The sequence below is a fragment of the Procambarus clarkii genome, chromosome 73 (genome assembly GCF_040958095.1).
Source record: "Procambarus clarkii isolate CNS0578487 chromosome 73, FALCON_Pclarkii_2.0, whole genome shotgun sequence".
NCBI classification, from domain to species: domain Eukaryota; kingdom Metazoa; phylum Arthropoda; class Malacostraca; order Decapoda; family Cambaridae; genus Procambarus; species Procambarus clarkii.
The window spans coordinates 24,581,928-24,608,507 of NC_091222.1; the positions used below are offsets into that span (position 1 = coordinate 24,581,928).

The 26,580-nt window shown below is 43.7% G+C and overlaps 2 protein-coding genes across 3 annotated transcripts in view; both read left to right on the forward strand.

Annotated features, from left to right (window-relative positions):
• Window positions 1-11,780, forward strand: part of Cbs (Cystathionine beta-synthase) — a 207,102-nt gene extending 195,322 nt beyond the window's left edge. For both annotated transcript variants that reach the window (XM_045768324.2, XM_069312699.1), the window contains exon 12: window positions 9,719-11,780. In XM_045768324.2, coding sequence (XP_045624280.1) covers window positions 9,719-9,831 — 113 coding nt within the window. In that variant the 3' untranslated portion in view covers window positions 9,832-11,780. The remainder of the gene's footprint in view (window positions 1-9,718) is intronic.
• Window positions 11,781-18,413: 6,633 nt separating this feature from the next.
• Window positions 18,414-26,580, forward strand: part of bgm (acyl-CoA synthetase bubblegum family member 1) — a 151,389-nt gene continuing 143,222 nt past the window's right edge. The window contains exon 1 of the mRNA XM_069312700.1: window positions 18,414-18,430. Within this exon, the coding sequence (XP_069168801.1) occupies window positions 18,429-18,430 (2 nt within the window). The 5' untranslated portion in view covers window positions 18,414-18,428. The remainder of the gene's footprint in view (window positions 18,431-26,580) is intronic.

The window sequence follows — 26,580 nt, forward strand, 5'->3', positions numbered from 1 at the left end:
GGGACTTTGAATTTTCTTTGCCTGATTTTTTTTTTTTTTTTCAGATTTCAAACTATTTTCCTTGTTTCTTTAGGTTGTTTTGATGATTAGGGACCAGATTAAAACTTTACTTACATAAAGTATACCCTAAATATATTCCCTAAAGCATTATAATTATCCCTATATATTTTTTTTTTTTTTTTATTTGGATGGGGTTCTTTTTTCTTTACTTAATTTCTACACACATTGACGTACAACTTTCACATACTTGAGTATGAATGGCAAACAATGTTTATTACAACAGACAAGTAAATTCATGAATTAGAACCGCCTTATTCATTGTCGATAACTTCAATTATATCTATAACTAGAATTTCAACTTGCTTCAGTATTCAAAAATCTAGTTTCTGACCGATTCTCACCATTTTTACATGAAGTGTGCACAGCTGTCTGTTCTACAATTCCTATAGAATTGATTTTTCATAAACTCGAAACGTTTGGAGTTATAAATTTTTGTTTAAATTTGCGCATATTTCAAATGCCATATTGACTTTTTTTTTTTTTACAGTAAACTATACTGAAAACCTATATTCTAAATATATGAAAATGAAGATCATATGCTATTCTGAGAGCATAATAACACCAAATGAACAGTTGGTGATATTTTTATATTTTTGCAGCCAATTTCAAAATCTGAAGTTTTCAATATTCAATTTTATAATTATTTTTTATTTTCTTGTTTTTCAAGTCACACTGGTATCATTTAGACAAAGTTGGAGCATTTGCCTAGTAGATTATGCATAAAACATTTGAAAGAGTTTCAGAGAATTTTAAAAGCAGAGTTCAATGTCACACATGACATTTTGTGCAGTTTAAGGGTTAATAATATATACAGTATTGGCCAGTTTTCAGCATTTGCTTTAGGTTTTTTTTAATTGTTATTTTACATATTTTTGGAAGATTCTTCATGTGCCTCCCTATCATGGTAGAAGTTGTCACTAATTAGGTACATTACACTATGTAACACAATTTTTGTCCCTGGGTAATAACTGTTAGTTTGTTACGGAAATCTTGGACACAATGATAGCCATCCTGCGGCCTACCCTCATGCCCATGATTTCCATCAGTGTGCCGCTCTGACGGCCGTCTACGCTAATGTCTTGGGCCAATATTCGGGCATGGAGGTTTTGGGGGTCGGACAGGGTCATGGCAGCCAGGCAGTTTGTGAATGTCCCTGGTCCTCTGTGGCCTTGTTGTTTTTGGGTCGTGTGTTGTGGTTGAAAGTTTTGTCTTTGGATTGATACTTTGGGTACTACTTGGGTATTACCACCACCTGGTAAGTGCCCTCTTTTGTCCTTCTGTGGGTAGTTGGCTTCAGGGACCCGATGGGTTCCCCTCCAGAAAGCCAGCATTGAATGTAATGAAATGGTAGTTTCTGGGTGAGCCCCGGATGCTTCCTGATGTCCTCCCTCTTCCAGGGTATCGGTGTCTCATCGTCATTGAACTGAGGGTGGGCGAGTGTGCTGGCTCGGTGCACCTCCTTCCTCCCCCTAAAAGAGAGGGGGTGGGGCAAAACTTCACCAAGCTTTGTTGGTTTGTTGTCATTGTTAAGGAGTTCTTTTGGCATTTTGGGGCTGTGGTCTCATTTTTAATCCATGCAGTGGTCTGTTTTTGGTTTGCCTATCTTTCTGGATGCTTTCCCCAATTGGTGGCAAGTTTGGTTAACTTTAAGTGTAAAGTGTTCATAGGCCATTGGTTCCTGCACCTTTGAGCCAGGTTCCTGGTTCACCTTCCTGCCAGGTTCTAGTTGGTGGTCTCCAGTAGGCCAATAGAATTCTGTGACTGATGGCACCTGGTAGTATGGCATTCAATCGGTGAGCTAGCTTAAAGCAGCCTCCGAAGCTTACTCGGAAACTGGCATTTCATTACACTGAAAGATTTTTATGCTTCCCTTGTTGTGTGGACTTTGAGAAAAAATATGCTTGACCACTGTGCTGCGCCAACCGAGAAAAGTCTGTCGGTGGAAACTTATCATTTTACAAAGATAAAAAAAAAAATTGCAGACACTTGATTTTCGGCGTACAAGGGGAACCGTCACAATAAATGAAGCTTATCACAGTGGTTAAAGCTGAATGTGCTCTAAGCATCATGATGGGTTTGGATGTCATAATGATTACCTGATGGGTTTGGATGTCAGTATCCAAGAGGTTAGCCTCCTCTGGAAGGATGCCCAACGCTAGCTAGTGCATGAGTTTTCCGATGCCTTTGCAAGATTTGGTGGTTGGATGCTGACTGAGGTTTTCAAACATGTTTGAGGAACACAGATTTCCACAAGCTTGGTTTTTATGGTATGCCTTTCATGCTTTTTACAGCTGCTTGTTCCCAAGTTCGGGTTGGTTCTCAGTGGCCATTTCCTGTGCCTGGATGACTGTAGAATCTGGTAAAATCCTGGTGGTCACAGGGATTTACCCCTGATGGTTCTGTGCCTGCCATTTCAGAGTAGTCATTCAGGGTTTTCAGTCCTTGCCTTCTTGTTGCAAGGGCATGCCTGTGGTACTTTTTCTTATGGTTTGCCCTTTGGCTTTGATATGCAGTGGGAGTTTGGTCTGGTCTTCCTTTTTAGCTTCTTGATGCTCAGATCTTTCAAGTGTTATTACATAGCATGATTGGGGGAGGTGGGTAGGCCTTGAGTTTCCCACATTTTTCTTTGGCATTGTCAGTCTGGGATTTCTCTCGTCTGTGACTGCATTAAGTCTGCAAGAGTTAGTGGGTTCCTATTTGTTCAGTTTTCCCTCCATTCTGCCTTTCCTGCTTGGTATGACGTATCGGAAAAATTGAAAAAGACAGATACATACATACATAGAGGGGAGTGGGGGGAGTGAGTTGGAAGGGTGGGGAGAGAGAGAGAGAGTGGGTGGGGAGGGGGGGAAGGTGGAGAGTGAGGAAGAGTAGTCAGGAGAAAGGGAAAGTTTAGAATGAGAGAGAATGGGATAGAGTAGGTAGATGGGTAGTAGATGAGAGATAGAAAGGATAGAAGAGTAGAAAGTGCTGTCACCATCCATTCAAGAGTTATTTATAAGACATGGAATGGAACTTGCGTGTTGAGCAGTATTAAATGAAGTAACAAGCAACAACTGCAAGCATGTAAGTCATATAATTGTTTAACAAGACTGAGTCTTTAGTAAGTAAACTTCTGAGTGCTCTCCATTCCAGCTATTATAATTAGACATGAATTCAAGATAAAAGGGATCAGAATTAATGACAAATTAAAAGTAAGTCAAGTGATTATTATTATATTTTCATGATTCAATCGTGTGGATAACATAATTTAACCATTTCCCTTGACGTTCAAATATCTACATTAATTCAGAATTTGAGTCGCCACACAAGAAATTGAGAACAACTACGGTGGTCTGCCCCTGAAAATCATGCATGAAAATTGGGAAATGCCAAATACATCAACTTTATAATTTAATTTGCCAAAGTCTGAGTAAAATGTGGTTAGAGAAGAGAGGGGGTGGTATGGCTGACAGTCGGTAACACCGAGAGTCCTGTCTCGCTATCACCGGGGTCAAACCACGGTCCGCAGGACTATGTATCTAGTATGCTGTCCATTTGGCCAACAGGTGCCGTGAACTGATATTGGCAGCACCATGTGTGAAATATTGAATGTATGTTGTATGTATCTCATATGTGAAAAATTAAATTCAACCATTTATGGTGTTACAAAAGGGTCCTTCAGACTCTGCAGTCTGTTTTTGTCTTGGTCCCTTTGTTTTGCTCTGCCTTCTTCCTTGACTTTTTTCTTTTGGCATTTTAGGTGGCTACTTTCTGTCTGTTAGCTGCCTGCTTCTGTCCAATCCTATTTTGATGTCCCTCAGTACCGACAATCGTGATTTATCTTGAACATGTGAGGAATTTCCTTGTTCCATTTGTAGAGTGTTCCCTTTAGGCACGGCCCCATGTTTGCTTCCTGTGTGTTTCTCCAGGGCCCCTTTCTTTTTGTGGGAAGGGAGAGAAAGGAGTTCTCTCCTATATTTCCTTTTCCTTCATCTGTTGGAACGGCATTTCATTGAAAGGCTTCTAGGCTGCTTGGCTGATTTTCTGGCAAGTTGTGTTGCAGGGTCATGCTTAGCTAGTTCTTTCTGTTGTAATCTTCTATCTTGAGATGATTTCAGGGCTATAGTGTCCCCGCGGCCCGGTCCTCGACCAGGCCTCCACCCCCAGGAAACAGCCCTGACAGCTGACTAACACCCAGGTACCTATTTTACTGCTAGGTAACAGGGGCATAAGGTGAAAAAACTCTGCCCATTGTTTCTCGCCGGCGCCCGGGATCAAACCCGGGACCACAGGATCACAAGTCCAGCGTGCTGTCCGCTCGGCCGACCGGCTCCCCTTGGTAATACTTTTTAGTTTTTGCTTTCAGCTTCCAGGGCATGTGGTGGCAGCTGTGTCAGTACAAGACTGGATAAGGTATTTTGGTGTTGTAGTCAAGTAGGGAGCCGGTCGGCCTAGCGGACAGCACACTGGACTTGTGAACCTGTGGTCCCGGGTTCGATCCCGGGCGCCGGCGAGAAACAATGGGCAGAGTTTTTTCACCCTATGCCCCTGTAGCAGTAAAATAGGTACTTGGGTGTTAGTCAGCTGTCACGGGCTGCTTCCTGGGGGGTGGAGGCCTGGTCGAGGACCAGGCCGCGGGGACACTAAAGCCCCGAAATCATCTCGAGATAACCTCAAGAAGTAGGGCTCTTTCTATTCCTTAGCTTGTTTGCCTTTAGTTTGTGCATGCTGTTGTATGTAGCTTGGCTGTCTTCCTCTTGCACCTTTGTTGTTGAATTATTGGTTGGTGTTCGGAGGTTGCATGGAAACTAGTTTCTGGGCGGTTTTGTTTTGTCCCACGAGTTTGTTAGCTGTGAGCTTTTGACCTCATGGGGTCTATAGTAGGGGTTTAGTGGCTCTTTGCAAGTTTTCTGGCCTTCCCTTGGGATGGGAACCCTATTTCCTGTGTTCCTTGGATTTTTCAACAGAAAGGTGCCGAGTTTCGTTTTGTGTGGCAGGCAGCGGGTTTGCTGCTCTGTGGTTATTCTGTAGTTCTTGCATTTTTCACAGGGTCCACTCCAGAATTGCTTCACCTTCTCTTCTTGTACCTGTGCAAGGTATGTTCGGAATTCATGTGACCGATCTTTTCATTCCTCTCCTTGCATGTCCACATGCTCCAGGGGTGCTATCCTTCTGTCTTGGTCATCATTCCTTGGCTGGGTGGCCTCGAGTCACTTATCATTTGGCTGGCCTGTTTTCGTTTTGGGCTTTGTGCATTTCTTCGGGTTCCTTTCCTACTCCGGTTGTTTCCTGGCCGAGGTTGTTTACTGGCAGGGTTCTGTTTTTGTTTTTCCTGGGCCTAGGTCACTTGGTGTGTGCTGGTGGCATTTCTTACTGCAGTAGTGGTGAGGGGGTTCTTGGCATTTTATTTCGGAGATCATTTATTGTTTTTGGTCATTAAAAAAAATTAATGGAAGTTTTGTTTACTGTTGTTCAGGTTTGTTGTTTTGTCCATTGTTTGCTTTTATGCCATTGGCTGCATTCTTTGCTCAGAGGTTGTGGCATTCTAACGGACTTAGCAATTCATTACTTTATTGGGACTGCCCTGGGTCTGTGGCTTTGGCTTGGTTTCTTGCTCCACTTCCTAAATCTTGAGGGGGTTTTGGTCTTGTTCTGTCCTCCACACCAGGTGTTTTCCCTTGTTTTTGTTGTGTGTGATATGACAACCGGGAAATTGAAGGGACGACGACGTTTCGGTCCGTCCTGGACCATTCTCAAGTCGATTGTGAGAATGGTCCAGGACGGACCGAAACGTCGTCGTCCCTTCAATTTCTAGTGTGTGGTCTGGTCAACATACTTCAGCCACGTTATTGTGACTCATCGCCGACAACCGGGAGCCACTGATAGAATCCTTCCAGGAAACCCGCATTGAATGTCATGAAATGCTTTGTTCTGGTTGATCCTTCAGTGGTTCCTTGGACCTTCCCTTTCCCTTCCTGGTATCTTAGTTTTATTTTTGGTCTTTCAGTGTCTTAAGACTGGCCTGTAGCCAAGGGCAACCACCTGGCAGCAGTCAGCTGAAACTAGAAAGACAAGTCGCCCTTTGGATTTCCCCGTTTTCTGCGTTTTAATTTTACGCTATACTATTTTATTGTTTTTCCTTTTTGCTTTTCGTAGGTTTTTAATTTTATTTTACCCTGCTGTCGTCTGATCTGGTTCATTCCAGCTTTCCAGTGGCTTTTTCCATCAGTTAGTAGTATTGAATTGTCTATTACTCGTTCCCCTCAGAGGCACAGGTGTCTGGCCTCTGGTTTGTGGTAGGCTTTTTAAGACTCGCAGTGGCCTAGTGTGAAAGGAATTGGTTGGAGGTATCCAGAATGTCGCAATGAGGAGTCACTGAAGAACTCGCAGAAACAGGCATTTTATTACGTTCAATGCTGGCTTTTGTTATTGGTAGAATGCCTCAAAAGCAGTTAATTTGCTTATTCTTTGGCTGTAGAAGGCCTCGATGTATTTTAAACCTAAAATACATGTATGATAAAACTGCTTGCTTTTGTTGTTAGGCATTGTAGACCAGAGATGATTATAGTTTGTGGGTTGGCATCCTTAGGGGCTTCCTGGGTTTCACAGCTCAGGCATTCCAGGGCCACAGTAGATACCCCAGGCTCCTGTGACTGTCTCCATCCACCGGGAGCAAGGAAATATGTTGCCCTCCTCAGGCAAGCTTGTTGAGAAAGATCAACCCACCATTGTGGTGAACTGCCCAAAATGTCTAGTTACAAAATGCACAACTTTCTCAAAGTTTGAACACCAAAACTAACAGGTGATACACTATTGACTTTTGATTACAGATGATTACACTATTGTAATTTGTTAGTTTTGGCATAATGTGTTTACAAATACCTGTACACTGTAAACAACTCAATCCTACACTCCCAAATTTACCAAAGTAGCAGCCTGGTTCCCCTTTAGATAGTTCGGTTCTGCCAAGATTATTGTATATCTTTAACTCCTGAAGTGCAGCTATGACTAAAGGCACTTCCACTCTTACTCTACCCCCCCCCCCCCCCTCCTCTGCCTGTGTGTGGGGGTGGGGCTTGAATATGGTACTGTACAATGAAACTTCAAGTTTTGGGCTAGCAATAGTGGCTTCCATGAAGCCACTATCTCTGATAGTGTCATACTACTGTAATAGGTCCCATAAGTTGCAGAGATTTATGGGCCCACCGGGGACCAGAGCAATGACACACATGTACTGTGTAAAGTTTTTCATTTATGCCGCCCACTGGAAGAGACACCTGGAAAGTCGGCAAAACAAAACAAACCACTTCTAGCTTCAAACAAGACTGCAGCCTCGAGAACCTCCTAAAGAACTCCACAAACAATGTAAAAAAGTAATAGAAAATTTATGAAGCTAGTGGTGGCCTGTTTGCCCCACCTCCCCCCACTTGTTTTATGGAAGGAGGGAAGTAGCTAGCTGCTCCACCCTCAGTTCTATAAGGCAGACGCCCCCAACGACCTGGAGGGGTAATCGGGGAGCCACTGTGGTTCACCCAGAAATTTGTGTTACATTACATTCAATGCTGTTTTTCTGTGAGAAGCCCCTTCTTGCTCCTTGAAACTAGCCACCCACAGAGAAGGAAGAAAGGGACACTTGCCTGGGAGGGGGAAGCCATGCTGTATGCTGAGTCAGCGGCTCCTTCAACACCCGAGTCGTGTAGCACTTGTACTCCACACGTGACTCCTTACAAACCTTCCTGGTGACTTGAAGGGTTTTCAAACGACGACGACTTTGCACTTTAGGTTTTCTGTTTTGCAGCGGTCTAGGTTGTGCACCTGATTGGATGCCCCAGAATTGCCCCAGTTGTTAGTGAATTTGAGTTGGTGGTGTTTTAATTCAAAAGTTGTTCTCTTCCTCCTTCCCCATCAGGTGTGGTGTGCCCTGCATCTGGTCCTCTCCCTTTGTTTCTGACCCCAGAGTGTCTGAGGGTTTCAGGGCATGGTTTAGCTAGAGATGTGGCTCTTGTCAGCTCCAGGGTTCACCCCTTCTGATTTGGGAGCAGAGACAGTTAAGCCTGATGATCCAGCTGAGGCTTCTGGGTCTTCTTTTCAGTCTGCCTGGACCTTTGAAGCCCGCAGACTCTGCATTTTTATCTCGTACAGTGAGTGTGAATATTGGCTCTTTTCCAGGCCCCTCTTCTGTAGTTCCCCGGGGGCATGGGGGTAATCGGATATCGGCCCCTTGGATTCCATTTGATAATTTGTGGGCTCTTGTGCCTAATGCAAAGGGTCTGCTGTTATAGGGGGTGCAGGGTTTTTGTATCCCCACTCCCTGTGAGAGTTGGGGTTTGTTTCTTGGTGCCTTTTGATTCCTCGGATTTATTCTTCCAGAGGTTTCTGTCATCCACTATATAAAATAAAATGTTATAAAATGTCATCCACTCCTCCATGGAAATAAACATTCCATTCGCCTGAAATGAGCTTCGGCCTCACTGGCATGGGGTACACGGGTCGAGTCTCCTAGAGACCAGGTGAATGGAGCCCAGTTATGTTTTTAAGGTGGGGGGGGGGGGTTGTATCTTGGCATGCCACAACAACGGGTTGGTTTGGCCTCCCAGCGAGTCCATGCGTCTGTAAGCCAGGGATTTTATCCTGTCCCAGCTTGTCAAGTTCGGGTTCCTGGTGAACTGGAAGTGGTCTTGGTTGGTTTTTTCCAGGTTTGGACTTGGTTCGGTTTAATCTTGGATTCTTGGTTGTTTTTTTTTTTTGCTACAGGTATGCTTCTGATCTTGCATGCTTGCCTGCATGGTTTGGATTACTTAACGGTTGGTTAAGTAATGTTGGTTCAGTAAGGTGTTGCAGACTTTAACTTAGATATATACAAGAGTTGTTACATTCTTGTACAGCCACTAGTACGCGTAGCGTTTCGGGCAGGTCCCTGGAATACGATCCCCTGCCGCGAAGAATCGTTAATTTTCCTATATGGTGTTTTCCCATGGGCTCGGTTTAGCTCTGGGTGATGTTCTGATTCCTCAAGTTGTCATTTTTTACACCCTCTGGCTGTGTTTTGTCCTTTTTTTAGGTTTGGCAGCCTCCTCTGGAGTGTCCATAGTAATGTAGCATTGGGAAGCTACTAAGGGTGCCCTACTTGAAATAATATTGAATGTAATGAAACGTCTCTTTCTTATGGGTCATCAGTAGCTTTCATTCCCTTTGAGTTATTAGATTCGGGTACTGTTTATGGGTCTACAATGTAATGTGTACATCTACAGTATATTGCACATACATCTGTCGGTGCTCAGCTGTGCTGCTATTCTGTCTGAAGAAGTCTGGCAATGTTCGAACAGCAGAAACGATCTAATTGGGACTTGACAATAATCGCAGGTTATGACACTTGCTCATTTTATAGTAAGCAATTAAATATTATAGCGTAGGTTTTCTTGGGTCTTGATTAACTTCTTTACATCCATATAAATGTATAGAAGTGAGTTAAATATATGATAAATTCTTCACCCTGCAGATAGGTACACTTAATGTTACGAAAAATACCAAACATTTACATGAGAATACGCATTGTTTATAGTAAATATTTCATATCGGTTATCTGTATTTCAGAACAATAACATGAGTTTGCCTTTTCTTGCATAACATATTTACTGATAAGTCGTATCATTTATTGAACTGATTGTTACACTTGCAGATATGGAAGGCTCTGTCATAGAGAAAGAAGTGTGCATTGGTATTGTGACCCAGATTGATCTCTTGACACACATTACCAAGCACCAGAAGGATCTGAAGGAGACATCGGAATAAGCCCAGCAGCCACACGCAGAGTCTTTAGCATCAGGTTAAGACTAATCAAATCAGACTCGGAACAGTGAATGTAACCCCGCCCCTCCCCTGCCCCCTCCCCTGCCCCCTCCCCTGCCCCCTCCCCTGCCCCCTCCCCTGCCCCCTCCCCTGCCCTGCCCCTCTCCCGCCCCATCCCCCGGCCTTTCCCGCCCCACCAAAAAAAATTAAGTGTGGTTTGTTTCCCTTGCTGTAATTTAGAGGTATTTTTGGTATACTTGAGAATAGTGGAAAATACAATATTTTTAATATGTGCAATTTGCAGCAGCGTAGGTTTTAAACTACTGTGTCAGTAATTGTAGATGTATTGGTTACTGAAAAAGGTTTTAATTTTTATTTACCATTTTATGTAAATTTGTTAATCTAGAAACTTTGTAATAATCATGATTTTACCAGAACCTATAATACAAAGTTAAATGCAATAATGTGCTGAAATAACTTGTGCTGAAGTCCAAAAATCCAAAATGTAACTGCAAACCAGGTTTAATGTAATTGAGCTGCGGTGTTTCTGAAGTGTGTACTGTAGTGCCGGAGTTACTCACAGGTGCCATAATATCACCAAGACAATCTTTGTGCACGTAACGTATTCGTGCAAGTTTCATTATCACCGAGACAATCTTTGTGCACGTTACGTATTCGTGCAAGTTTCGTTATCACCGAGACAATCTTTGTGCATGTTACGTATTCTTGCAAGTTTCGTTACGGTGTGACTTACATTTTCCCCTCTGCATTGATGTTTTTATATATTCGTACATTCCAGTTATTACACTAAGGTGTGTAGAAGAATGAATGGTGAATGTGTTCTCTGATGCTGCAATTAAAAGGGTAATTTATGCACATTTAGCTGTATCACTTGATGGCATTTTGTTTATCTAGACTAATTGTATTAAAAGCATTTGATTGGGCATCATTACTTAATGATTAACCTAATTTATTTACATTGTGCTAGTGTGAATGATGGGGAAATATTTAGTGCATAAATTGCTGAATTAAGAATTTTGTATTTGAAATCATGTTCATTTTGTGAGAGAGGATTGTTAGAACATGAAAGTTTTTCTCATTCTCTTATTGGTTTTAGCTAGTACAGTAGTAGTAGTATATTAAAGTATTAGTGAAGTTATTCGCTGCACCAGGATTGAAGTACCAGGCGCTGCACCAGGATTGAAGTACCAGGATTGACAACCAGAGCGCAACTCCATAGTCTCCCGAGACTGAAGGATGCCTACTACTACTAGTGAAGTAATTCATTTGTTCATTAACTTCCTGGGTGGGTGTGTGGTGGGTGTGTGTTTACTGTTTGTGCCTGCCGAATCGAGCCGTTAGATCTTGGACTTGAATGTGTGTTTGTGTGGGGGTTGCGTGTGGATGTGGTTTCACACGTGTGTGTGTGTGTGTGTGTATGTGGTTTCACACGTGTGTGTGTGTGTGTGTGTGTGATGGAGGGATTTGAGAACACATGTTGCCAGAAAGCAGTTGTATTTTTTAATACTTGAAAAGTAGGCAATCAAATGGTATATCATGCAGCAAGTACGATACAACTTGATGAAAATATTAATGTGGGGGGGGGGCAAGCAAACTTAGGTATATTGTGATGTTATTTTTTTATGTTATCTTTTATATACATACACAGTATAATGCTGAAGACTATTAGTTTTGGGTTTGTCTTATGTTCTTGTTAAATTTGTTTCTTCCATTATATTCGTACATAGAAATATGTCATATCAATATCTCCTTTTAATCAAAGCATTGTATAGTCATTTTTTAATTTTTGGCTCTACTTATTCTTTATTTTAGCCAGTGAAATGTGTTTTAATATGTTAAAAAGAAAACTGTTTTCCCCATGTACCAGGTATTTATTGTTTTAATTCATTATTTTAAAAATGTGTCGAAGGGAATAAGAATCATTATTAAAGTATTTTGTATTATTTTAAAATCCTATCGTTTAAGGTTTATATTTAATGGTCAAATTTTACATTTTATTTGGCATTATGATGCATGAAACATTTCACCTATGCAAGATGGCATTTCTTGTTTTAATAACAAATTATAGGGCATAGTTATGTGGTGGGCCTGCGGGCCACTCCAAGCAATAGCTTGTTGGACCAAGTTCTCGCTAGTCATGCTTGGCCTCGGGCCGGGCTTGGGGAGTAGAACTACTCCCAGAACCCTATCAGCACTTGTATATAACAAACTACTCATTTCCAAATATGTAGACGTAGGAAATTAAAGAATTTTTTTATGCAAATGCTTATTTCGGGGCTTAACGTCCCCGTGGCCCAGTCCTCGACCAGGCCTCCCTTTTGTTACATACCCCTAGGAAGCAGCCCGCAGCAGCTGTCTTAACTCCCAGGTACCTATTTACTGCTAGGTAACGGGCATCAGGGTGAAAAACTCTGCCCGTTTGTTTCCAAACGGGCAGAGTTTGTCACCGGGGATCAAACCCGGAATCTCAGGACTGTGAATCCAAAGCGCGGTCCACTCAGCTGTCAGGCTCGCAACTGCTTCCTCAGGCCTTTAAATGTTGCCTTGGCTGCTGTCCAGTAGTATTAAGAGAGCAACTATGGGTGATGAATGTGGCTCAAGCTCCCAACCCATTCATGCAGCTGTGTCAGTATTTTCACTTGAAGGTAATTTAATAAAAATCTGGACAAATATATGCTTGTAAAAGACTTAAATGATTCAGCGACAAATTTATGTACTTGGCTCTGCATTTTGCTTCGTTAGCATCTTGTCCTATAAAAGCCAGTGATGCTACACTACCTTGTGTGTCCATTAGGTGTCTGGGGTCATGCCAAGGCCCAATGAGCAGCTGCGTCCAACAGCCTGGTTGACCAGTCTAGCAACGAGAAGACCTGGTCGACCAGTCTAGCAATGAGGAGACCTGGTTGACAGCCGGCCTGTGGGGACACTTAAGCCCTGAAATCATCTCATGGTAACCTCAAGGTAGACGAGTTTGGTCTTGGTCTGCAAGAACATCATAAAGTGGAGAGAAAAGTGAGAAGGCAGTTGTAACTTGGTGCAGTGTAGGTTGTGGTTTGCAACTGCAAAAATATGTAGATTTAGTGTGTAATGTGTACAGTGTTACAACAGCAAAAATAGTATGATTTATTGTTCAAAGTTATAATATGCCATTGATAGCTCGATGAATCTTGCACTATAAAACAAAACGGAAGTAACATTACAAATTCAATAAAAAAAATGTTAAATGCATGTGGCAACACCCCTACCCTTTCTTTGGTGAGGACGTGTCCGCTTCATCGGGAAACGAAATGATTACGTCAGAGGGATTTCATTGCCAAACTACACCTAAAATAATTAACAAGATTTTACAAGCAATTTTTTTGAAGATTGGAGCAGATATTTTAACAACAATGTACAGTGCAACCTCGACTAGGCAAACTATATGGTACCAACCCTAATTTGTTGGGTGTGAGAGATTCATTGCAACTGGAGAATTTTATTAAACAAACGTGATTACAGGAGCAGTACTATTACCGACTCCTGTTACCAGGCATCAGCCTTACCTACTAGCTTTCTCAGAAATACAACCTGCCAATAGATTTGCAATCAACTTCCCAATTACTGTTGGGTAAACAGTTAGGGACTGGTACCTAGGCAATCCTCTCTGATTCTGCCTCAAATCTAGACCAAATTGCTTACTGAATGAGTGTTACTGTCATCAATACAGTGCCATCAGGAGGCATTTGTGTGATGCATTTATTTCATTTTTGAACACTAGAAAAATGCATTGACATGCCGGTTTCTTTCTCCTAATGTTTCATTCGTCTAAGAACATTGTTAATCATTTTTGGATTATGATAAGTGTTACTATTCAAACAATAATATTTCCCATGTTCTATAGGTCAATTTAAGTGAAATTTTCATTTCGACATTGTATGACACAACGACCAGAACTTGTCTGTAAAGACATTACATCTCGAAGCACATTTAGGGTCCTATAGGCAACCCATCCTCAATACAAGTCCTTTCCATCCAGCAGTTGACCCCAAAGACTCGTTCATAAATTTTAACATGGTTCATTCAAAAATGGGAATTTTCTCAAATATGAATTATTATATATTAGCAAATTGTGTATTTAGGCATTGGTTAGGTTAGGAGTTTAGGTTCTGTTGATTGATTGATAGATGAAGATTACGCCACCCAAAAGGTGGCACGGGCATGAATAGCCCGTAAGTGGTGGCCCTTTTGAGCCATTACCAGTATCAAGAGCTGATACTGGAGGTGCGACTGCACCCTGCATGACGGGAGATGTCTCCCGTCAAGGTTCTGTTGGCAATTATTTATATTTGTAGTACGTGGGTGAAGCATTTACATCGTTGTGGTTCGAACACAAGTTGTCAGCGAAGTACTTCTTCCGGAAGTGTTCGGATGTCATCAGTTAAATCGTTTGTAAAAAGTTTTTCATTCATAAACAGGGTTTGGCGGGTGCATGGAATGTACTTTGGCCTTTGTTTATGCAGTCCGTCCTCATAAACAAAGGCCAAAGTTCATTCCATGCACCCGCCAACCTGTTCATGAATGAAAATGAGTTTACACATGACTCATACCTAATGACATCCGAACACCTCTGGAACAAGTGCCTCGCTGACGACTTTTGTTAGAACTACAACTGTAAATGCTTCACGTACTACAAATACAAATAATCGCCAATAGAACCTTAACCTAACCTAACCAATGCCTAAATATGCACAATATGTAATAATATTAGTTTATATTTGAGAAAAACAATTTGTTTTGAATGAACAGCATGGTGAAATTTATGAATGCATCTTTGAGGTCGACCGCTGGATTGAATGGACTTTGTCTGAGGACGGGTTGATTTATGAGGACGTGCTGTGGTCAGCCCGTCCTCCAAACAAAGACCCAAAAGTGATTCCATGCACCCGTCAAACCCCGTTTTTGAATGAAAAACCGGTTTATAAACAACTCTCAATTGTTGACGTTCGAACAGTTCCGGAACAAGTGCTTCACTGATGACTTTTGTTCGAACCACAACGCTGTAAATGCTTTGCCCACGTACTGCAAATATAAATAATTGCCAACAGAACCTAAACACCTAACCTAACCTATGCCTATATATGCACAATATGCTAATATATTATAATATTAATTTATATTTGAGAACATTCCAGTTTTGAACGAACAGCATGTTAAAATTTATGAATGCGTCTGTGGGGTCGACCACTGGATGCAATGGACTTGAGTCGAGGACGGATTGCTGTACTCGCCTAGTTGTGTTTGCGGGGGTTGAGCTCTGGCTCTTTGGTCTTGCCTCTCGACTGTCAATCAACTGGTGTACAGATTTCTGAGCCTATTGGGCTCTATCATATCTATATTTGAAACTGTGTATGGAGTCAGCCTCCACCACAACACTACTTAATGCTTTCCATTTGTTAACTACCCTGACACTGAAAAAGTTCTTTCTAACGTCTCTGTGGCTCATCTGGGTACTAAGTTTCCACCTGTATCCCCTTGTTCGTGTCCCACCCGTGCTGAAGAGTTTGTCTTTGTCCACCCTGTCAATTCCCCTGAGAATTTTGTAGGTGGTTATCATGTCTCCCCATACTCTTCTGTTTTCTAGGGTTGAGGTTCAGCTCCCTTAATAGCCTTTTCTTGTAGCTCATTCCTCTCAGTTCCGGGACCAGTCTGGTGGCATACCTGTAGTAGTACAGTCGGGTTTGTTCTCGACTTAAAATAGAAAATTCCGGGTTCGAGTTTTAGGCGGGACAGAAATGGTTTTACGCATTTCCTATTACCTAATGCCTCTGTCCACCTAGCAGTACAGTAAATAGGTATTCAGGAGTTAGTCGGCTTGTGGGGTTGTATCCTGGGAAATCCAGGTTTGATTTGGTCTGTAATTTGACCTCGAGGGAGGTGGGGGAGCCTCGATATAAGCCTGACGTGTAATTGAAATAGAAACAAGTTTATTGAGGTAAAATACACACAAAGGGATGAGGTAGCTAAAGCTATTCTCGCCTCGTTCAGTATATCGTGTTAATACATACATAGACACACATCACAAACAATAAACGTATTACCGAACATTCTGAGAGATAAACATATACATTTCCTGCCTGACGTGTATAAGCACAGATTGGCTACCTCTCCCGACACAATGAATGAATTAATATTATTTCTTAAGCCCCGGCGTTTAAACCTCATTTTCTAAAGTACAAGGGCCCATATTTTGGGAATGAAAACTGCAACAATTCAAAATGAATACAAACCATAACATTTTATTTTGAATATGTTTAATGACTTTCCCAAGACTCCAACTCAGTTTTAATGTAATGTCTGTTGTGACAAAAAATGATTAAACATTGGATTGTAGTTATTTACCTGAAATGTGGTATTCATACCCTAATATTTCACATGCTGAATGGGCTGTATTAAAGTGGGCATCTTCGGTGACTCGGGGGCCACCGATCATGGCTTCAAGTTCTCTACTTCTAAGACTTGTGCCATGACTTTTACGCTGAAACGGGTTGTTCTTCGTCCTTCTTTGTCACTTTATGGTCATCCCCTTGAATACAAAGATTCCGCGAAGCTTTTGGGGTTATTCCTTGACACTCGTTTGTCTTGGTCTCCCCATATCTCTTACCTCCGTGTTGAGTGCTCTAAGGCCCTTACCCTCCTTCGGGTCTTGTCCCATACTTCTTTGGGGGCAGATAGGTGCACTCTCCTCGCTTTACATTCCTCTCTCGTCCTGTCTAAGCTCGATTATGGTTGCCCTGCTTACTCGTCTGCTTCTCCTTCTACTCTTCGCCGTCTTGATGCTTTGCACCATACTGGGTTGCGCCTCAGTTCTGGTGCCTTTCGTTCGACTCCCGTCCTTAGCTTGTATGTTGACACTGGCTTCCTGTCTCTCCAGGACCGCCGTGATCGCTACTGTCTTCGCTATCTTGCGCGGTCCTTGCAACATCCTTCCTCTCGCCTCTGTCGTGCTTTAACTTTTACCCCTCCTGCGGTTCCTGTTCCTCTTCACCACCTCCCTCTTTCTGTCCGGTTATCTCGCCTCCAGGATTCTCTTTCTGTTCGTATTTCTAATGTTTCTCCTCGTGTTGTTCCTTCTTTGCCCCCATGGAGAGTCCCTCTCCGCGGTTTTGTACTTCCTTGACTCGTATCACTAAAGCTTTTACCCCTCCTACGGTTCTAAAACGCCTTTTCCTTGAGCACTTTTCTTCTCACTCCCGCTCCGTTTCTGTCTTCACCGATGGGTCAAAGTCGGCGGACGGTGTTGGCTACTCTGTTGTTTTTCCTGATCGCACTTATATGTGTCGCTTACCTCCGGAGACTAGCATCTTTACAGCGGAACTTTCTGCTATTCTCTATGCTCTTCGTCTCCTGCTTTCTCGTTGTCAGTCTTCCTTTGTAGTTGTTGTTGACTCTCGTAGTGCCCTCATGGCTCTCGGGTCCTTTAATCCGGTTCATCCAGTAGTTGTCGAGATCCAGCATTGGCTGTTTCTTGTTCACAGTAAATTTAAGTCGGTTGAGTTTTGTTGGGTTCCCAGCCATATTGGTGCGTCTTTAAATGAGCGTGCGGATGCTGCCGCCAAGGAAGCTGTCTGCTCTTGTCCCATCTCTCGTAAAGGCATTCCGTATTCCGACTTTTACCCGGTTATCCATTCCTCGGTCCTTACCCGTTGGCAGGCTTCTTGGTTGTCTGTTACTGATAACAAGCTACGTACTCTTAAATGTTGTGTTTCCTCGTGGCCATCCTCCTTCCACCGTAACCGGCGGTGGGAAACAGCTCTGGCGAGGTTGCGTATTGGCCATATTCGCTTAACCCATGGTCACTTGATGGAGCGCCGCCCTGCTCCTTATTGTCCTAGTTGCATTGTCCCTCTTACGGTCGTGCATGTCCTTCTTGAATGTCCTGACTTCCAGGACGAGCGTGTGTCTTGCTTTCCGACCGCCCCTCGCGGTCACCTGTCCCTCAATAGAATTCTTGGTGACTCGGATACTTTTGATATCGTTTGCCTTATGCGTTTTTGTTCTCGTATTGGCATCCTTGGTGATATTTAGCGCCCTCTGATTATTTTGCGCATTTGATGGTGCTACATAGCCTTCCCGGTTTGGTGCCTTCTTTTGATAATTACTTACTTACTTCGGTGACTCGGTTGCTACATCCTGAACCCAAATCGTCATTGGGGACCAGGATGTCCTTCACCCAAAGATATTCAAGGACGGAAGAGCTGAAGCTCAACCCTCACACACACAACTATAGGTGAGTACACCAGACCCTTGAAAATCTTAAAAAGCCTAAAGGCTTTTGGCCAAAGCTAGGTCACCCCTCAGAGCCACAAGGACCAGAGGATTCAAGGTTCTAGCTAATGGAAAATACCACAAAATGCATAGAACAAAGAAAAGTAAAATATCAATTCAAAGTTTAACACGGGAAGAATGTTATCAATAAAATAGTATAGGGTAAATGAAAACAGAAAATGGTAACCCACTCTCTAGTTACCAGCCGCCCAGGTGGTCTCTGCCTTAATCCTGGTGCACTCTGGGTTACATCTCGGCTTCGAGTCCAGATTTTCATGTAAGTGGAGGCAATACTTAATTGGGACACTGTCCTGCGGGACCACATTGCTTGTGTACTAATTAATTTTATATATAATTGTTTCAGCTGCATGTAATATTTCTTCTCCCTTGTTGTGTGGACTTTGATAATTTGCTTGGAGCTGAATGCCTAGGGTTGCCATCCCTAGTGCTAGCTAGTGTTGCCCTTTCCTCGTCAGTAGGCAGTCTTGCCTTGGTGAGGAGGGAAGGGGGTTCTTGTGAGTTGCCGCAGGTAGGAGAGGGTATAGTTCCTGATCCCTTCTGCTACCTACTATGGGGGTGCACAAGGGAGATCACCTCCATGTATTTGCTATGAATCGAGACCATATGTTCCCTGATATGCAGGCGAGGAGTCACAATAACGTGGCTAAAGTATGTTGACCAGACCACACACTAGAAGGTGAAGGGACGACGATGTTTCGGTCCGTCCTGGACCATTCTCAAGTCGATTCCTAGATCGACTTGAGAATGGTCCAGGACGGACCGAAACGTCGTCGTCCCTTCACCCTAGTGTGTGTTCCCTGATAATGTGATTATAAACAGCAGGCGCAGCTCCATCCCTGCCAAACTGCTGCCAACCAATGGGGACAGAACTCCTCTGTAACAACACCTGACAGAGAGGCTGGAATGCTGCTACAGTGGCCAGAATAACCTGAGACAACCTCCTCAGGAAAGAAGGGAGGCAGAAGAAAGGTTAAGGAGCTGATTAAATCTGAACCCGGGACCACCAGCACAGCCTGCCGACACCCAAGAACAAAGCCACTGCCTCAGCCCGTAAGAGAGAGATGAGCAACTTGATTAAAACCGCGGAAATTGCAGACAACAAAGTGGCCACACCGGAGACTGACCACAAGTCCAAGCCATCACAGCTGATCCGAAAACAGCTTCACAGCACCAGAAGCACACATGATGGCTGTCATGTGGATACGGGGTCAGTTGTCCACCACAGTAAGGGCTGGAGAGAGTTCAGGCAGCTGCTCATGGGGGTCCGTCTTAATTACCACAAGCTTCACAAGCTTCACAAAGCTTCCTGGCAATACGTTAGTAATGAATAAATATGATATGTTAGGTTAGGCTAACCTAACCTAACCTTACCTTACCTAACCTAACCTAACCTAACCTAACCTGACTTAACCTGACTTAACCTAGCTTAACCTAACCAAACCTAACCTAACCTAACCTAACCGACGCTTGGATCGTCGACTTGATATGGCGTCACCAGCTCTTTATTTTCGTCTAATTTCTTTATAAAAAGATACTTTTTCAGATTAAAATTATGTTTTTTCGTGTTGTACATTCAGCACCAACATTATAATGAGTAAATATATCATATTTATTCATTACTAACGCATTGCCAGGAAGCTTTCTGAAGCAGGTGTAGCTTGTGGTAATAAGACGGACCGGCTCAGGGAGCTGTCACATGCCTACGTCCTTGGGAAGCAATGGAGCAAACAGGAAGTCCTCGCGTGATGCATAAGAAGCACCGCCTAAGAATCCCTGAAAAAATGGAACTCGCTTTACACCGCTCAAGCGTCTAGGTTCGACAGATTCTATGGCAAGCCCCCGAGCAAACCAGATCTGTCAGAGGGTCAGGATGAAACCTCATAAGAAGCTACTCAGACTTTAAAATCAGACATTAAGTTCTCTTAAAATAACATTTCCACCTTATTTATTTATTTATTTATGCATATACAAGAATGTACATAAGGAATGTGAGGATACAAATATGGTAATTACAGTCTTGTAAAGCCACTAGCACGCGCAGCGTTTCGGGCAGGTCCTTAATCTAAGAAAATTTTAAGGAGGTAAATACTTGCAAAATTTATAGACAAAAAAAATGATAACAGATTACATGAAATGAAAAAAAAAAAAAAAAAGATGAGAGAAAATTGTAGGTACAGTATATTAAAGCACATAGGTAGCTATGATTGATTGCAATGACAGCTTAAAAATGGTAGTTGACAACAAATTGGTAGGCACAATACAGCAGAAACAATATAAGATTGATTGCAATGACAGCTTCTGACCTTTCTCCTGCTTTTCTCAGTTCTCTCAAGTAATACTACTGTTGCCAGTTTTAGGGTGCAAACACACCTGCTGGAAGCATCCAAAAGAAAATTTTAATAGATAACCCACTGAAGTTACCATCCTTAGGAATAATGTTTCCTTGACAACCTAGAGCACTCAAAGCAATTTCCTTATCAGTTAACAAACCATATCCTGGATTATCTTATCTGCTGTAATCACTATGTTATCTGTTCTCATCTCTATCAGCTTCAATAAACATTGAACAAATCCACAAGGGCCGTGACGAGGATTCGAACCTGCGTCCAGGAGCATCACAGACACTGCCTTAATCGACTGAGCTACGACAGGGTTAAAAAATAAAGAGTTGAAACCGAAGTTCTACTGAACTTACTGGATTTGTTCATTTGATGCATCACGTTAGTGTAATCTCTGTGTCAATAAACATTCTGTGGTTGACAAGGCCTTCAAAATCATAATAATAGTCATTTTATTAATGCAAGAGTACATACATATGAGATATGAACAGTGTAGAATGTGTTCTCACTCTCATCATTATCTACAGATACTGACTTGAGAATTTTAATCAATGACTTCGTCAGTGTAGATTTTTTTACGTAATTTAAAGCATTATTTTAACTGTGGTTTCTCCGATTTTCTATTTTTGCCTGGAGGGTCCGAACTGCAGCTCCCTCTAGCTAACTCACTCACAGCTCAACACAATTGATGGATGCATTAGGCAGTGATGTGGTGGAGGCTGACTCCATACACAGTTTCAAGTGTAGATATGATAGAGCCAAATTAGGCTCAGGAACCTGTACACCTGTTGATTGACGGTTGAGAGGCGGGAACAAAGAGCCAGAGCTCAACCCCCGCAAGCACAACTAGGTGAGTACTGTATTGTACCATACAGAGGGATAAGTTCCTCCTGAACAACACTGTATGATACCAGCAGGTGGTACCCCTGTGTCTATACCAGCAGGTGGTACCCCTGTGTCTATACCAGCAGGTGGTACCCCTGTGTCTATACCAGCAGGTGGTACCCCTGTGTCTATACCAGCAGGTGGTACCCCTGTGTCTATACCAGCAGGTGGTACCCCTGTGTCTATACCAGCAGGTGGTACCCCTGTGTCTATACCAGCAGGTGGTACCCCTGTGTCTATACCAGCAGGTGGTATCCCAGTGTCTATACCAGCAGGTGGTACCCCTGTGTCTATACCAGCAGGTGGTATAGACAAAGCAGCAAGCACAACTAGATGAACTAGGTGAGTACACATGTGAGTCACAGCAGCCTTGGGAATCATCAGTGGCCTGCCGGAGACCAGAGCCAGAGCCCGACCCCTCAGAGGCACATATATGTGCCTCTGAGCAGGGTAAGAGCTCTATAGAGCTCTATAACTCTATAGAGCAGGGATTGTTATGCTCATCCTCAGCAAGGAGACATCCAGAAAATGCTTAACTGAAAAAAGTCCATTTATGGCTGACTACTAATCAACTCATCATTGACATAAAAAGTATTACATGATGTTAGCAAGCAAGACCACCAATCAAATTTAACTTAAAATCAACAATACTCAAATTGAGAGCAGATTTGATGGGAAATCTTCGCGGCGGGGATCGTATTCCAGGGACCTGCCCGAAACGCTACGCGTACTAGTGGCTGTACAAGAATGTAACAACTCTTCTATATATCTCAAAAACAAAAGAAATTCCTTGGTGTTCACATTGACAAATAGACTGAATTTCAGTTGCTCATCTGCTAACCAGACAAGACACGGATAATCTTATTGAAACTTTTAAAATACTGATCAATTTGGAGGATGTTGATCCGGACAATTTCTTCAAAAGGTCAGATGTAACACAAACAAGGAGCAACGGGTTCAAGCTCAACAAGCCACAATGTTGGACTGAGAACAGGAGCTATTTCTTCACCCACAGGGTTATTAACCCATGGAACCGCCTACCCGTCGAAGCCGTAACCTATGGAACCGCCTACCCGTCGAAGCCGTAACCTATGGAACCGCCTACCCGTCGAAGCCGTAACCTATGGAACCACCTACCCGTTGAAGCCGTAACCCATGGAACCGCCTACCCGTCGAAGCCGTAACCTATGGAACCGCTTACCCGTTGAAGCCGTAACCCATGGAACCGCCTACCAGTCGAAGCCGTAACCTATGGAACCGCTTACCCGTTGAAGCCGTAACCCATGGAACCACCTACCCGTCGAAGCCGTAACCTATGGAACCGCTTACCCGTTGAAGCCGTAACCCATGGAACCGCCTACCAGTCGAAGCCGTAACCTATGGAACCGCTTACCCGTTGAAGCCGTAACCCATGGAACCACCTACCCGTCGAAGCCGTAACCTATGGAACCGCTTACCCGTTGAAGCCGTAACCCATGGAACCACCTACCCGTCGAAGCCGTAACCTATGGAACCACCTACCCGTTGAAGCCGTAACCCATGGAACCGCCTACCCGTCGAAGCCGTAACCTATGGAACCGCTTACCCGTTGAAGCCGTAACCCAAGGAACCGCCTACCCGTCGAAGCCGTAACCTATGGAACCGCCTACCCGTTGAAGCCGTAACCCATGGAACCGCCTACCCGTCGAAGCCGTAACCTATGGAACCGCCTACCCGTTGAAGCCGTAACCCATGGAACCGCCTACCCGTCGAAGCCGTAACCTATGGAACAGCCTACCCGTTGAAGCCGTAACCCATGGAACCGCCTACCCGCCGAAGTTGTAAATGCCAAAACTTAGCCGAATTTTAAGATTCCGTTCGATAAAATCATAAGGACAAATGGGGGGACCTTTGACAAGCCACCGGCTTCCTGTCCTCGTCGAGGCCACGAGTTTACCTGGCCCTCAGGTAAACTAAGGTAAATTCAGTTAAATAATATCTGATTTTTGAGAGGGGGAGTTTTCAGGGGAAAGCGCCAAGTCATTACGACTATATAGCACTGGGAAGGGGTCAGGATTTGGGATGGGACGGGGGGAAAGGAATGGTTGCCCAACCACTTGTGGACGGTCGGGGATTGAACGCCGACCTGCATGAAGCGAGACCGTCGCTCTACCGTCCACCCCAAGTGGTTGGGTCGGAGAACATCAATAGTTTGAGACTTTTATTTTAGGCTCCGATTGCATTTAAGTGCTGAAGTTAAGTCTCTTATAAATAATTAAATATTAATATATAAATGTTTATTCTGGTAAAAATACATATATTCAAAATGAGTTACAAACATAATGTTGGAGGACGGGCTGCAACTTTAGCAGCTAAACCAGCCCGGCCTCCAAATATGTAGTCTCCGTGGTGTAGTGGTAAGACACTCGCCTGGCGTTCCGCGAGCGCTTTGTCATGGGTTCGTATCCTGGCCGGGGAGGATTTACTGGGCGCAATTCCTTAACTGTAGCCTCTGTTTAACGCAACAGTAAAATGTGTACTTGGATGAAAAAACTATTCTTCGCGGCAGGGGATCGTATTCCAGGGACCATAGGATTAAGGACTTGCCCGAAACGCTACGCGTACTAGTGGCTCTACAAGAATGTAACAACTCTTGTATATATCTCAAAAAAAAAAAAAAAATATAGCAACTCGTCCTCGACTCAAGTACATTACATTCAGCGGTCAACCCCACAGACGCATTCATAAATTTTAACATGCTGTTCATTCAAAACGGGAATTTTCTCAAGTATAAATTAATATTATAATATATTAGCATATTGTGTATAAATAGGCATAGGTTAGGTTAGGTGTTTAGGTTCTGTTGGCGATTATTTGTATTTGTAGTACGTGGGTGAAGCATTTACAGCGTTGTGGTTCGAACACAAGTCGTCAGTGAAGCACTTGTTCCGGATATGTTCGAACGTCAGCAGTTGTGAGTCGTGTGTAAACCGCTTTTCATTCATAAACAGCTGAGGGTTTGGCGGGTGGATGGAATCACTTTTGGGTCTTTGTTTGGAGGACGGGCTGAATATAGACCCAAAGAAAATTCCATCCACCCGCCAAACCCGCTGTTTATGAATGCGTCTGTGGGGTCGACCGCTGGATGGAATGGATTTGAGTCGAGGACGAGTTACGTAATATAAACTAATTGACGATATATATTTGTGCCATAATAATAATAATAATAATAATAATAATAATAATAATAATAATAATAATAATAATAATAATAATAATAATAATAATAATAATAATTATAATATTTTATTTACTAGAAGGTTCAATGGGCTGGTGAGATTACATTAGAGATATTTTGACATTCTTGTAAAGCCACTATAACATATGCAGTTAAATTGACTCTAACTGCTGTAGAGCTAACGACTGCTTAGAATAAGGGCTTATATTTTAATAATTTTTGTTAAGGAAACAGTTATCCGCTTCCCCTACCCACGGACCATCCCCTACCCCCATCCCCCCTCTACTAGCCTTGAAAGGATAAAGGAAGGGGGAACCCCTCCCCTGTGGGAGCGAGAAGGGTCCCCTACCCCTAAACAACCCCACACCCCCTCCCTCCATCATTTCCCTAACTCCCACACCTGCCTGACCTCCCCCCCCCCCCCACCCCATCAGGTCCAGGTGTAGGAGGAGGGGCGTACCTCCAGGTGTGTGTGGGGGAGGGGTTTGTGGGGGGTGGTAGTGTATTTCAGTCTCACAAGTTGTGTTGGTGTGTGTGTGGGTCCTCTGTGTACCGTCTGAGGTACTGGTGCTGTACCGTGACAGGTACTGGTGTTGTACCGTCTGAGGTACTGGTGCTGTACCGTGTTAGTGACCTGCTGTACTAGGAGTGCTGAATCGTGTTAAAGGAGCAGGAATTACAGGTATGAGGGTCGGGTACTGGTGCTCATCAGTACTGGTATTGGTACTGTACCGTGTTGATGGTACACTGTACCGTGTTGATTGTACACTGTACCGTGTTGATTGTACACTGTACCGTGCTGATTGTACACTATACCGCGCTAGTAGTTTACTGTACCTTGCCAGTAGTGGTACTGTACCGTGCCAGTAGTGGTACTGTACCGTGCCAGTAGTGGTACTGTACCTTGCCAGTAGTGGTACTGTACCGTGCCAGTAGTGGTACTGTACCTTGCCAGTAGTGGTACTGTACCGTGCCAGTAGTGGTACTGTACCTTGCCAGTAGTGGTACTGTACCTTGCCAGTAGTGGTACTGTACCTTGCCAGTAGTGGTACTGTACCGTGCCAGTAGTGGTACTGTACCGTGCCAGTAGTGGTACTGTACCGTGCCAGTAGTGGTACTGTACCGTGCCAGTAGTGGTACTGTAACCGTGCCAGTAGTGGTACTGTACCGTGCCAGTAGTGGTACTGTACCGTGCCAGTAATATTACTGGCACGGTACAGGCCCCTGGGGCAGTGTACTATCACCCTCATCACCCTCATCACCGACGTGGAGCCGGTCGGCCGAGCGGACAGCACGCTGGACTTGTGATCCTGTGGTCCTGGGTTCAATCCCAGGCGCCGGCGAGAAACAATGGGCAGAGTTTCTTTCACCCTATGTCCCTGTTACCTAGCAGTAAAATAGGTACCTTGGTATTAGTCAGCTGTCACGGGCTGCTTCCTGGGGGTGGAGGCCTGGTCGAGGACCGGGCCGCGGGGACATTAAAGCCCCGAAATCATCTCAAGATAACCTCAAGATAACCCTGGGTGTTGGTTTCCCTCACTAATCATCTTTGTATGTGGTGTGACAGGACGTTGTAGTCCCATCGTCCTGGGCCCGTTTTCTGTTGTGGGACCTCTGGTAGGTTAGGATAAGGGCACTTTAGTGCGTCAGTTTCTTGACGTTGGGGAACTTTAGGAAGGCAGACTGCTTCAATCTGAATGAGTTCTACCTTGTAACAATGACCTAAGGTGAAGGAACGGGAAGAGTTGACTGTGTGGGGGACTTCTAAGAGTTATGAGAGAACACTCAGAACTCTATCCTAAGATGTGACTCACTTTCGGGCTTGGCTCCCCCCCCCCCTCCCACCCTAACCCACCGCCCACATGTACAAGTGCGGGGGGAGGCTGTGGGGGCTGTGGAGGGGGCTCGATTATGCGGATATGAGGAAGGGTTTTTTTTATTATTATTATTTTCTACCACAGACGT